Source organism: Pteronotus mesoamericanus, unplaced genomic scaffold (genome assembly GCF_021234165.1).
Source record: "Pteronotus mesoamericanus isolate MK-2021 breed Mesoamerican mustached bat unplaced genomic scaffold, CSHL_Meso_final contig_44, whole genome shotgun sequence".
In the NCBI taxonomy this organism is placed as follows: Eukaryota; Metazoa; Chordata; class Mammalia; order Chiroptera; family Mormoopidae; genus Pteronotus; species Pteronotus mesoamericanus.
In genome coordinates, this window is record NW_026555166.1 from 4906733 (window position 1) to 4921071 (window position 14339).

The 14339-nt window shown below is 36.7% G+C and overlaps 1 protein-coding gene across 1 annotated transcript in view; it reads left to right on the top strand.

Moving 5' to 3' along the window:
* DNAH6 (dynein axonemal heavy chain 6) overlaps window positions 1-14339 on the top strand; it is a 273527-nt gene that overhangs the window by 70905 nt on the left and 188283 nt on the right. Inside the window, exons 18-22 of the mRNA XM_054577633.1 lie at window positions 1441-1653; window positions 2836-2928; window positions 4333-4452; window positions 6510-6690; window positions 8816-8912. Of these exons, the coding sequence (XP_054433608.1) occupies window positions 1441-1653; window positions 2836-2928; window positions 4333-4452; window positions 6510-6690; window positions 8816-8912 (704 nt within the window). The remainder of the gene's footprint in view (window positions 1-1440; window positions 1654-2835; window positions 2929-4332; window positions 4453-6509; window positions 6691-8815; window positions 8913-14339) is intronic.

The following is a 14339-nucleotide window of genomic DNA, read 5'->3' on the forward strand; positions in this document are numbered from 1 at the left end:
TGCGGAGTTTCTACTCATCTGTCTTCAAATTAACTGATTCCTTGGCTGTGTCAAGGTCATTAAAAGCATTCTTTATCTTTATCAGTGTCTTTTTTATTTCTAACATCTGTTTGATTTTTAACTATAGTTTCCATCTTCCTATTAACATCTCCCATCTGATCTTGCATTCTGTCTACCTCTTCCATTAAAACCATTAACATATTAATCACAATTACTTTATACCTCTTGTCTGTTAATTCTAATACATGTATCATACATGAGTCTCGTTCTGATTATTTTTGGTCTCTTGGATGTATATTTGTCTTGCCTTTTAATGTACTTCTTAAATTTTAATTATAAACCAAATATTTTATATTTTATGTAATATAATAAATAATGCCTTTCTTTCCACTTGACATTTTGTGTGGCATGTTATGTTAAATCTAGTTATGAACACGGGTAGATTTGAGGTTTGATGTTCCTGTAGCTACCCTCAGTATACCACAGCCTTTAAATTGTTCTAGTGATACCTTGTGTTTAGGGTTTGGTCTGATTTGCTAAATATCATTGTTTCAATCTCTGTTCCCCCCAAACTTGTGCCCAGAGAGAATCTGTCTCTTATAACTTTCACTCTGTATTCCAATGTTTTTTTTCACTCAATACTTGTTAGCTTGGTAGGAGAAATGAGGAGGGTCATTCCCTCATATTCTGATTAAATCTCTCTACTAACAAGGCATTTTGCCCCCTTGTTCTCAGAATTGTTACCTTCACAGGCATTCCTTCCCTCCTCCAAATGTAGTAATGAGCCTAAAATATATTCCTTTCTGTCCCTTTACAGTGGATTAGAGTTGTTTTTTCATCTTCTGTTTCTCCAGATATATACAAATACCTACAATGAGTTATCACCAGTACCTTGGTTGAGAGTTTCTGTTGCTCCCTTCTCTGACATTAAGTCTTTTGAAGGTAGAAGAGACTGGTTAGTTAGTTACAACAGTGGCTGCTATTTCCTCCCCTGGCCAGCACCATTCGGTTGGCTTTCCTAGGAGTCTCCTCGATCTTTTCTATGAACATCTCTAATATTTGTAGCCCCCAGGTACTTCACATTCTCATGCTACCCTACGCTCAGTCTTTAGCAATTTATTTTTTTAATTTAGTTGAGTCTTCCTATTCACTTAAATGACACCCCAAGACATCTGTCCTAGATAATTAAATTCTCAGGTTCTGTTTCTTGCTGTGGAGAAAACTATGGGTATGGGTCTGTCACCAGATTTTGAGTTAGTTGATTCCCTTTCAGCTTAGGTTTCTTATGGATTTAATACAAGTCATTAATTTGCAGTTTGTTCAGTTTTTTGTTGTCGTAAGAGCATAAGTGGCATTCTTTCCATATCTCTACATTATTGAATTAAAATCTATGCTCTTAACATTAAAAGCATTGTGCTTCTGAAAGTGTTTTTTTTCCAGCTTCCAGTTATAATTGACTTGAGGAACCCAACTCTGAAGCCTAGACATTGGACAGCTATTGAACACACAGTTGATGCCACTCTAGTAGACCTTGAAACTCCATTAACCTTAGAGAGGCTCTCTGAGTTGCATGTTTTTGACTTTGCCCAAGGAATCCAGGACATTTCTGGACAGGCTTCTGGAGAAGCTGCCTTAGAAACAATTCTTAAAAAGGTAAATGTAAAAGCTATATTTTTAAGATAATGCAATGTAAATGTTTTCATATCACCAACTTTTTATTTATCTGGATAGTTTTCAAAATTGCAGCTTTCATCCTCTCGTTATCAGTCATCCTTCTTCTATAAGTTGTTGCCTTATATTTATCATCATCATCATTATTATTATCACCATCATAAATATCTTCTTTCTACTTAGCTTATAGTCCAACATAAACCTGATGGCAACAAAGTTTGAAATTTGCATGCTTATATAAAGAACCATATACCAAAAGATATCTTTTATATCAAAATACATTATCTTTCAAACTACCAGAGAACTAACTGTGTGAAATGCTTAAAAGACATTGAGAAGACTTTTCTACTTAGGATACTCACCTTTGTACCCTAAAAATTTACACATACTTACCAATCACCTGAGTAAAAATGAATTTTTTCCTTTTAATTAAAGCATAAAGTAACAGGGAATACACATTAAAGTATCACAAGTTATTCATATGTATCAATGTTAGTCAATAAAATTAAGCAAACCAGTGTCATTAAACTGAGAAAAGAATCTTAAGAATTTTAAAAGCCGTAAAGGAGAAGAATAGGGTTATTATGGAGTTTTTAAATATTTTTTTAACTTTTCAATTACAGTTGACATACATTATTATATTAGTTTCAGGTGTACTCCCCAGAGATTAGACATTACCTAACTTACTAAGTGATTATCCCAATAAGTCTCACACCTATCTAACACCAAGCAATGTTATTAGAATGTTATTGACCATAGTCCTTACGCCATACTATAGTCATCCCCATGGCTATTCTGTAACATTCGGTTTGTACTTCTTAATTCCTTCACTTTTTTCACCTATCCCTCACCCCTTCCAATCTGGTAACCATCAAAATGTTCTCTGTATCCGTAAGTCTGTTTCTCTTCTGCTTGTTCATTTTGCTTTTCTAGATTAAGTTGTTAATGGATATGTATTTATTGCCATTTTGTTGTTCATATTTTTTATCTTTTTTTTGTCTTCTCCTTAAAGAAGACCCTTTAACATTTCATATAATACTGGTTTGGTGGTGATGAATTCTAGCTTTTTCTTGTCTGGGAAGTTCTTTATTTCATTTCACATGTATTTATTAAATGCCCAAACACAAATGAACTTAATAATCCAAGACCTGAATTATTTCTAAGGTGGAAGATTCTTGGAAAACAACTGAATTTGTCATTCTCCCTCACCGTGACACCAAAGATGTATTTATCTTAGGCGGCACAGATGACATACAGGTAGGTAACTGGGTTGTTCAAAACTTATGGTGAAGATTCTGGCCAGACCTACTCCTAAATCTTTTATGGGAGATTATGATGAATAAATGAAATATGAGAGTTACTAAATAAGAAAAATTTAATTGGGAAGGCAAAATATGAATATGAATAATTGATAATTGATGTGAGTGCTCATATATGAAATATTTAGCAAAGCAATATAAATGGAATATATATGTAAGAGTTATAATTCTGTAGTTGATAACTGTTGGGGAATTTAGAAAAGCAAAGAGACCATTAATGGCTGAAGTGATCAAAGAATGCTTCCTTGATTAGCTAAGACATGCTGGACCTTAAAGGGTGAATGAGATTTGATAGACATAGATGAGAATAAAGGGTATTTCAAACCATTTAAATAAGGTAAAGAAACATGAATGGGTGTATCAGGTTTATAGCACATTAAGAAATTCACTTGATTTTTTTGAGATTAGGAATATCTGTCTATACCCTATGAACAACAAAAGAAGGTAAATCTAACCCATGTGTTAGATTCTTAGTGACTTAAAGTCCAAAGACACATTTATGTAGCAAAAGAATATGGTTCTTATAGCTCAATTTAAGAAGCAAAGCCCTGGTCCGTTGGGGTGTACCCAGGCCAGAACTAGAGATGAAAAGGCTTTGTCAGGTATAGGCTGGTAGAGTAAGACCAGATGTCACTATGGGCAGATGATGGGAGAACAGATCCAAGATGAAAGTCAGTCAGTGTAAGGCCAAGTGATGCTAGGAGACGGGGCTTCTGCTCTCAAGAAGTTTGTAAGTAAAATAGAGTAACTGAAATCCATTAGATTCACAAACACATTTTTAAAAAATGCTTATGTTCTGTGAGGGTTGCTGTAGTATAAGAGGGAAGAGGGGATAGGAGGTGGAGAGAAAACTGTCTATAATCATTGAGAGCTTGATATGAATTAATTCAATTTTCTCCTTCCTGAAGATAATTGAAGGAAAGTGACGTTTCATTGGATAAAAAAAAAGCTAATTTTTCTGCCTTTTGCTAGTTTTGAGTACTTTTGAGAAATAAAGGCCTGGATGACCAAATAGTGTAAAGAAAGATACCAGATACTTTAAAGTAGGGAGAGAGAGAGAAGATTGGTGAATTAACAGAAACTTGTGCCATTTGTAATTATAGAAACAACCAAGATTTGGCAATCAGACATCCCTTTATGACATTTGAGAGAACTGGTTTATAAGCCATAGAAGCCATAGTAAATGGGATATGGAGGGGGATGGGGAGGAACCAGTAGGTGGGGCTAAGCTTTCATTTAAGAAGCTGGATTTTAAATGGACTCTTGGGACGAAATACCTAATTAACTTTGACAGCACAAACATATGACATTGCATTATTTTATTATTTATTTTCCTTTAAAGGTCCTTCTTGATGACAGTACCATCAATGTTGCAACCATTGCCTCGTCACGCTATGTTGGTCCACTGAAAACTCGAGTGGATGACTGGCAGAAACAACTTGCTTTATTTAATCAGACTCTGGTAAGTAAGGATAATTTCAGTTCAGGGGCTCAGAGAACTGGAGAGCCACTGGGCCTTAGAAATCATTTGTTGAATTATTTAAATATTGTGTAGTTTAGCTGTAATATTTATTTGATGTCTTACTATGTTCAGAATGTAAGGAAAATACCAATATATTGAGCTAATCTTTACAAGATTATCCCATCACCTTGTATTAGTCATTATTGCTGTAAAACAAAATACTACAAACTCAGTGGCATAAAACAATATACATTTATTATACCCCAGTCTCTGTGGGTCAGTAGTTCATGTGTGGCTTAACTGGGTCTCCTACTTAGGGTCTCACAAGTGTTCCATGAAGAGGTAGACCAGGATTGGGTTCTCATCAGAGGTTCAACTAAGGAGAGGTCTGCTTTTAAACTCACTCAGGTTGTTGGCAAAAATTATTTCCTTGCAACTCTTGGACTAGGGGCTTCAATTTCTTGCTGGCTGTCATCTGGAGGCCATTCTCAGCTCCTACATATTGTCCATAGTTGCTTTTTTTCCCCCCGATGTGGACTTTCCCCAACATGACAGCTTGCTTCACCAATCTAGCAAAGAAGAGAAAGCCTTCAGCAAGACAATGTACACATAATTTTGTACATAATTGTGTATGTCCTGTTAGCTTTCCATTGTCTACATGGGTGGAAGCAAGTGCCCAACACTCAAGGGGAGGGGATCATGTAAGGGAGCGAACACCAGATCTTGGGGACCACCTTAAGGGTCTGGGCACAACCACCTCATACTTAATGGAAAATCACTCACTGTTGCTTGAAGTCTCCTTGGTGCCCTTCCTTGTGGCACACACCTCCTTTTTATTTTATTCTACCTCAGATTATCCCACAGCAAAACAGAGAACTCGCGCTGTGTCACTTTGTTCCCAACCAATCTCTTTCTTAGGCTTCAGATTTTTAGATTGATTTAATTACATTTAGGTTTCTATGCATTCTAATATGAAGATTTATCTGTGAAATAATAGATACACTAGTAGGAAAAGGCAATTTGTTCCAACTTTGTTTCACAGGGATCTTTTTCAGGAGTCTGTCCGCTTCAACAAACACTTTATAAACTGACTCCTGTCCAGCCTTCTGTACTAATGAGTGAGCCCTATAAAGGGAGAGACGATAAATCAAAGGACATGTTTTCATAGGGGATCCTTAAAAGAATCCAGTGCTGAGTAGTGGGGACTTTCCAGAGAATCAAATGTGTGAGACCTGAAATAGGGAGTGGTTGTGACATTAAGGCTTATGTGTAGCCCCAAAATCTAGAGTAAAAAGTGAGAAATATTTTCATGGCTCTTGGGCAGGAGGCACGGAGAAAGGTGAGGTCTTTGGACTTTGGTTCTGACACTGCATTTCTGGTTCCTTTGGTAACAGGGATCGTCTCTAAGACAAGAAACAATGAGTGATATTCTTCCTCCCGTTCTTCTGTATTTGCCACATGTTCTGTCACAAGCAGGTTTTACTTTTTGATTGAAGAAAATTACTTATATTTCTTTTTTAAAAAAAGGGGAGGGAAGAATATATATAATTGAAAAAAATGTTTTTAATAACTTTTTATACAGGGTGAGGCAAAAGTAGGTTTACAGTCATTCAAATGGAAAAATAATAGAATAATTAATAAATAATAAAAGAATAAACTGTGTTTTGTGTAGTCACAACTGTAAGCCTACTTTAGCTGGATGCTGTATTTGGAAATTGTCATTAAACTTACCACTTCTTAACCCTTCACTTCTTTAAATAAGCATCTTGCTGCTGTCCCCTATCCCCAAATGTCTCCTGTGGGCATATTAATTCTCTTTCTCTGGGTCCATCCTGATGACCACACAGTAGATTCACTATAACTCTACTCAGTAGAAAATAGATTGAGATCAGGCTAAGGTGAGTCTTGGACCCTTTAAGGAGGTTTTATTTCAATGGACCTGTAAGAAGACCCCAAAGGGAAAAAGATAAAGTGAATCTTGACATAATTATTTTTAATGTAACTGAAAGTTTTAAATTTGGGGTTAACATTTCATAGTGTCCACATTTTTCTCCTAGGAGGAGTGGCTGAACTGCCAGAGAAACTGGCTCTACCTAGAAAGTATCTTTAATGCTCCAGACATTCAGAGGCAGTTGCCTGCAGAGGCCAAGATGTTCCTTCAGGTGGATAAGTCATGGAAAGAGATCATGAGGAAGGTGAACCGGCTGCCAAATGCTCTTCGAGCAGCTACTCAGCCAGGTATAAAACAAAATTTTAAAAGCAGACAAAAAGACTACAATCATTTAAAATGATTATCACCTTTAAAAGTCTAATAATATTCAGTCCACTCAACCCCATTTCTAGTCAGCATTGATGACCAGGTATATTTGTAGTACATTTGACACTCCTGCAATGTGAATCGAATATTGCTGCTATCATCATCATCATCTCTCAGCTTAGTTAATACTTTGGTCAAAGAACCTGATTTTTTTGCAATCTTTATAATATGAGAGTGCTGCCACAGAATGTTAGTAATGTTTCCCTTTCACAATTTTGGCCATAAGACATAACAGTAATATCCCACAGACCCATTCTGCTAAAGCTCTCACAAAGTTGAAACTATAAAAATTTCCATACTTTTATAATTAACTCATTAAAGCCAGTTAAAATATCACTGCCCATTGTAATTATAATCTCAAGGTTGAAATGCATTTTAATAAGTTCCATTTCTAGGGTTATGGAATTAAACTCCTTGAGGCACATACATGGTTATTGAACTTCATGATTTCTATCAAAGCCTCAGCAAGATTGTTGGTTCTGCAAATGGCAGCACATAACGTATGGTGGTAAATACCTCCAGACAGCTTCCCTGCCAAGCAGTGGCAGCCTGCTGGGCTATAATCTTTGCCCAAAGACTCTTACATAAAACAAAAATGGAAAGGAAAAACTATATGTATGATTGAATTGAAAACTTTAAAACTTTGGGGCTCCTAGAGTTGCCCACATTTCTTGGCTTCTGGTCCCCTATGAGCCAGAAAGTACATCACTCCAAACTACTTTTGTCATCACAGCTCCTTCTCTGCCTCCGACCCTCCTGCCTCTGCTTTTGTAAGGTGCCCTGTGATTACACTGGGTCCACAGGATGATCCACCATAAACTCCTCCTCCCGTGATCCTTAATTTAATCACACCTGCCATGTTCCTTTTTCCATATCAACTAGCCTCTTCTCAGGCTCTGGAGATTGGGACATGGACATCTCTGAGAGACCTTTGTTCTGCTTACTACATCCACTTAATATGCATATTCAAATCTTTTGCTGCAAAAATATTAGTTTGTTTAAAGAGTGCTGCCCTAGTCCCTACTAGACTTAATTATATAATTTTTGAAATTAAAAAAAAATCTGATTCCAAAATACACCTAGTCTTACGGATTTCAGATAAAGGAGTGTGAAACTGTTTGTGTCATTTTAGGTGATGATAAAGCTATGAAGAAAAATTAAACAAGGTAAAAGGGATAGAGAATAGACGTGTGTGTGCGCGCGCGCACGTGTGTGTGTTGTCTGTGTGTGAGGGAGAGAGATGGAAGGCCTTTCTGATAAAGTGGTTTTTGAACAGAAATCTGTAGGAATGAGGAAATGAGTGCATTTGAAGGAAGAAGTATTGTTAAAGGCAGAGAGAACAAAGGCAAATACCATGAGGTAAGGGTGCACTTAGCATGCATAATTGTTAGAAAGGAAGTCAGTGTGGGTTGAAGTCATGTGCACAAGAAGGGCTTTAAGAAGTGAGGCCAAACAGGTCAGCTTGGATGGCAGCTTGGGAATTAGATTGGGTCACTGATCACATCCTTTGGGACCATGGAAAAGACTGGGTTTGATTCTTGGATGGGCAGGTAAGCCAAGCACTCTGATAGGCACCAAAACCTCAAAGTTAAGTAAGACATGAATGTTGCTCCTTAAGGTGCTAGAGTTTAGTGATAAAGAAGTAGAATCCCATTACCACAATTTCAACATCTAAAGATGGCAGAGGAAACAGGAAACATGAATAAGAAGGTTCAGAGAATGGCTTTGTCTGGAGGGTCAGGAAGATAACTGTTTGGCTTTGGTTTGTGTACCCTCAGCCTCTCCAAAAGGGAGGATGCCAACTTAAAACGTTTCAAATTAAATACTTGTTCAACAATGGTGAATATTAAAATTAATACTAATTAAACTAATACTTAACATTCTTAGCCAATCCCCCAAATTTTAATTTATTAAATTGTTTTTACTGAATAAAACCAAAGCTTTAAAAATATTAATATAATATTTTATTTCCACTTAAAATGATATTCCCTATTGATCTTAACACAATTTTACCAGTCCCTTTTTTTTTTTTTTTTTAATGAACAGGACTTTTGGAGACTTTTCAAAACAATAATGCATTACTTGACCAAATTCAGAAGTGTCTAGAGTCATATTTAGAATCAAAAAGAGTTATCTTCCCAAGGTAAGTTTATAAAGCAACCTATGATATTTTTTAGTAGTTAATTGAAAAGGCTATACTTAAAAACAAACCATAACCTCAAAACATCAGAGAATCAAAGAGAGAAACAAGAAACTTGTTTGATAATGACAATCCAGCTAATATCTTGATTAGCAAGTATAAATGCCAAGATAAGGTACAATATTTGGTAAAAGTTTAAGTGGGTAAGTACCCAGGGTGCTGGAAGGATTCTTGATTGCAACATTGCTCCACTGATGGGTATGTCATATATGTGTCCACAGATGTGTATGTGAAAAGTTAGAGACCAGTGTTGCCTGAGCAGGTTTCTTTAATTTAATTGATAGTCTAAGAATGTCACTGTAGAAGTTGTCTAAGAGATTATTTCACAAATTCCAAATGAAATTTTTTACTCACCTATGCATTTTAAAAACATATCTAATGGCCTTGGCCCAGTTGGTTTGAGCATCATCCCATACACCAAAAGGTTGTGAGTTTGATTCCCAGGCAGGGCATATACTTAGGCTGCAGTTTTGATCCTTCGTCAGGGCACATACAGGAGGCAACAGATGTTGCTTTCTCTCTCTCGCTCTCTCTCACTCTCTCTCTCTCTTGCTCTCTCTCTCTCTTTCACTCCCCATTTCCCTCTTTCCCTCTCCCCCTTTCCTCTCTCTCTAAAATCAATAAACACATCCCTGGGTGAGGATTAAAAAATTAAATAAATAAAAACATACCAGCATTAGCAACATAGCAGAGTGAATGGAAGTCACACTGACCTCCTCCCAGGACCAATCTGGAATTACAACTAAATTGTGAGAAATCACCCAGGACAAACAACTGAACAATACTAAGAGAGAAGCCTTATAACCTTGGACAGACAGAAGAATCAGCTTTAGCAAAACCTGACTGGTAAGGAATGTGGTGGAGACTCAAGAAGCCTGGTTGGGCACCCAGAGGCAACAGTGCCAGAGGGGTATTTTAACAGCCAGTGGGACCTCCCTAAGAAGAGTGGGGTCTAAATCATAAGCAGGGATCCCCAGCCTACAGCATCAGAGACGAAAAAGTATACAGATATCAGCCAGCTGCCAAAAGCAGCAGGATTGCTCTCTGCCACAGACAGGCGGCTGGAGACACAAAGAGCCTTTTAAAGGACCAATGCATAAATTTTTATTTGCAGCCACTTACACTGGTCACCGGCAAAGGTGGGGCAGAGTGGGCTAGAGATGCCTGAGGAGAGACTGGGGAAAGAGGCTTTAGGGAGAGAACTGAGAGAGTATCTGGTGGGCTCAAAGTGCTGACTCATCTCCTGTGCGGCAGTGGCCATCTTGCTCAGGCAGACCACTCCCCTGAGTGGCAACAGCATGAGAGGACCCAATAGCCCTGTCCCCCCGGAGGGACTCTGCCCCACCCTGTGGTGCCTAAGCCTTAGTGCTGAGGGCAGAGTGACTAGATTAACACTGAAGGAGACAGCCACAGACAGTAGATTCCTGGAAGTCTCAAACAGACTGCCTAAGGTCAGAAAGGGTCAACATCTGACAATATCAGAGGCATATCCAGAGAGAGAAAAAAAAACACAGCAGTCTCCTACCATAGACATTCACACCACAAAGTCAGGAAATCTAGACAGATCAATTTAAGAAGCAGAAGCAAAAAAGAAGAGTCTCACAAATAATGGGAAGACAAAGAAACACCCCCTAGTCGAAGGGAAAGGAGGAATCCCCAGAAAGAGAACTAAATGAAAGAGAGGCAAGTAAACTATCAGATATTGAGCTCAAAACAATGTTTCTAAAGAAGCACAATGAGCTCAGAGAGCTCAGAGACAGTTACAAAAAACTATAGGGAAACTATGAGGAACGTACTGCAAACTATATATCAGCATGAAAAAGGACATAGAAACTATCAATAAGACAAAAGAGGAAATGAAGAATACAATTTCTGAATTGAAGAACACAATAGAAGGAATCAAAAGCAGGCTGGGTGAAGGAGAGGAACCAATCAGTGACCTGGAGGACAAGGTAGAAAAAAGCTCCCAGAAAGAGCAAGAAAATGAAAAAAGACTCAAAAAGAATGAAGAGGCCTTTAGGAAAATGCAAGACAACCTGAAATGTAATAATATCCATATAATAGGGAGACCAGAAAGAGAAGAGGAGGAGGAAGGGACAGAGAACCTGTTTGAAAAAGTAATGATGGAAAACTTCCCTAATCGGAGGAGAGAAAGAGGCACACAAGTCCAGGAAGCACAGAGGGTCTAATTCAAGAGGAACCCAATGAGGCCCACTCCAAGACACATCATCATTAAAATGGCAAATAGCTAAGACCAACAGAGAATCCTAAAGGAAGCAAGGGAGAAACAGGTAGTAACATACAAGGGAGCCCCAATATGGCTAGCAGCTGACTTCTCAACAGAAACTACAAGCCAGAAGGGAATGGCAAGAAATATTCCAAGTCATGAAAAGCAAAGACCTGCAGCCAAGACTGCTCTACCCAGTAAGGCTCTCAATTAAAACAGAAGACAAAATAAGGAGTTTCCCAGACAAAAGAAAGCTAAAAGAATACACCTCCACTAAACCAGCACGGCAAAATATGCTGAAGGGACTGCTTTAAGAAGATGAAGAAAAAGATTGTGAATACCCAGCTCCTTTCACAGTCACAATACTTGATATTACCAATATTTTTAATACTTAGTAATCTGATAGTAACAATGATGTGTTATTTTAATTGTTCCTTTATTATTTGTTGAAACTAAACATGTTTTTGTGTATTTCTTGCTTATTTATATTATTTTTAAAAAGCTTTAAATGACTTTTTGGTATTCTCTATCCATTTTTTGATTAAATGTTTGTAGAACTTTTTCCTTAAGAAAAACAAAACTATTACCCCTTTTTTAGATGTGTTGCAAATACTTTCCTATTCTATTACTCATCCTTTAACTTTTTTTATGAGTATATTTCTATATAGTCTTAAATGTCTAATATAATCATATTGTCAATATTTTACTTTATAGCTTCTGGGTTTGAATATTTTACTTCAGGCTAAGGAAAATATTATTTTGTATTTTCTCCTAAATCTCCTTAGATTTTACATATTGATTTTCAACTCACCTGAATATTTTTTGTATAATCTGTGAAATAGGGCCCTATTTTTGTTTTATTTCAAGTAATAGTGGCCCATGCCCCTTGTTAGCTGAATAAGCCTTATTTTACCCATTGATTTGAAATATCAATTTAATCATATATTACATCATTAGATAGATATATACATTTGTTTCTGGAATGCTCATTTTTATTTCAATGATCTATTTGATTATTTCTGTGCTGGTGTCATGTCATTTTAATTGCTGATACTTTAATGGATTTAAATTTTTTAATATTTTATAATGGATCTTGACATTTAAAAAATAAATAAATAAACTCAATCTGCATTTTAAAATAAAAGAAAGAAAAAAGTAACTCCTACCTTTTGCAACAATATGGATAGAACTGGAGAATATTAGGGCTAAGTGAAATAAGCCAGTCAGTGAAAGACAAATACCATATGATCTCACCTATAAGTGGAATCTATTCAACAAAATACAAACAAAATAAACCACAGGCACGGAAACATGGAACAGATTAAAGGTGACCAAAGGGGATGGGGAAGGAGGACAGTGGTGGAAAGAAGGAGAAGGGACTAAACAAAGAACATGTAAGAAAGACCCATGGACATGGACAACAGAGTGGAAATTGACTGTGGGAGAGGGGGGCAGGGTAGGGTGGGTGAAGGAGGGCAAAGGGGAAAAGACAACTATAATAGAATAAACATTTAAAAATTAAATAAATATCAAAAAATAGAAATGAAAGTGGAGAAATCACAACTGATACCACAGAAATACAAAAGATTGTAAGAAATTACTATGAACAATTATATGCCAAGAAATTTGAAAACCTGTGTGAAATGGACAAATTTCTAGAAAAATATAACCTTATGAAACTGAATGAAGAAGGATAAAGCCTGAACAGACTGATAACAGCTGGTGAAATTGAAGCAGTCATCAAAAAACTCCCAGCATTCAAAAGCCCTGGACCAGACAGTTTCACAGGAGAGTTTTTACAAAACATTTAAGGTAGAACTAACTCCTGTCCTTCTCAAACTATTCCAAAACTCCAAGGAGAGGGAACACTCCCAGACTCTTTCTATGAGGCCAGCATCATCCTAATCCAAAAACCAGATAAAGACACAACAAAGAAAGGGAATTATAGGACAATATCACTGATGAATATAGACACTAACATTCTCAACAAAATATTGGCAAACTGCATCCTGCAATACATTAAAAAGATCATCCACCATGATCAAGTGGGATTCATCCCAAGGATGCGAAGATGGTTCAGTATTCACAAATCAATAAATGTAATACATAACATAAGCAAAAGGAAAGACAAAAATCACATGGTCATATCAAGAGATGCGGAAAAAGCATTCGAAAAGGTACAGCATCCATTTATGATAAAAACACTCAGCAAAGTGGAAGTATAGGGGGCATAACTCAACATAATAAAGGCCATATGTGAAAAACCTACAGCCAACATCATACAGGATAGGCCAAAACTAAAATATTTCCCACTGAGATAGGGAACAAGACAAGGTTGTCCACTTTCACGACTTCTATTCAACATACTATTGGAAGTCCTAGACACAATGATCAGACAAGACGAAGAAATAAAAGGCATCCAACTTGGAAAGGAGGAAGTAAACCTGTCATTGTTTGCAGATGACATGATAGTATACATAGAAAACCCCATAGACTCCACCAAAATACTACTCGACCTAATAAGTGATTTTGGCAAAACAGAGGGCTACAAAGTCAATATGCAAAAACCAAAAACATTTTTGTACACCAAGAATGAAATATCAGAATCAGAAATCAGGGAACAAAATCCCATTTGTTATAGCAACACGAAAGATAAAGTACCTGGTAAACTTAACCAAGGAGGTAAAAGACCTGTATTCAGAAAACTACACAACACTGAAGAAAGAAATTAAGGAAGACACAAATAAATGGAAGCATATACTGTGTTCATGGATTGGAAGAGTTAACATCATCAAAATGTCCACACTACTCTAAGCAATTTATAGATTCAATGCAATCCCTATTAAAATACCAATGACGTATTTCACAGATATAGAACAAACATTTCAAAATTTATATGGAACCATAAACAACCCTCAACAGCTGCAACAATTTTGAAAAAAAAACAAAGTAGGAGGGGTCAAAATACCTGACATCAAACTATATTACAAGGCCACTGTAATCAAAACAGTCTGGTACTGACATAAGAACAGACACATAGATCAATGGAACAGAATAGAGAGCCTAGAAATAAACGCATGTCTCTATGGTCAATTAATATTTGACAAAGTGGGCAGAAGCATTAAATGGAGTAAAAATAGCCT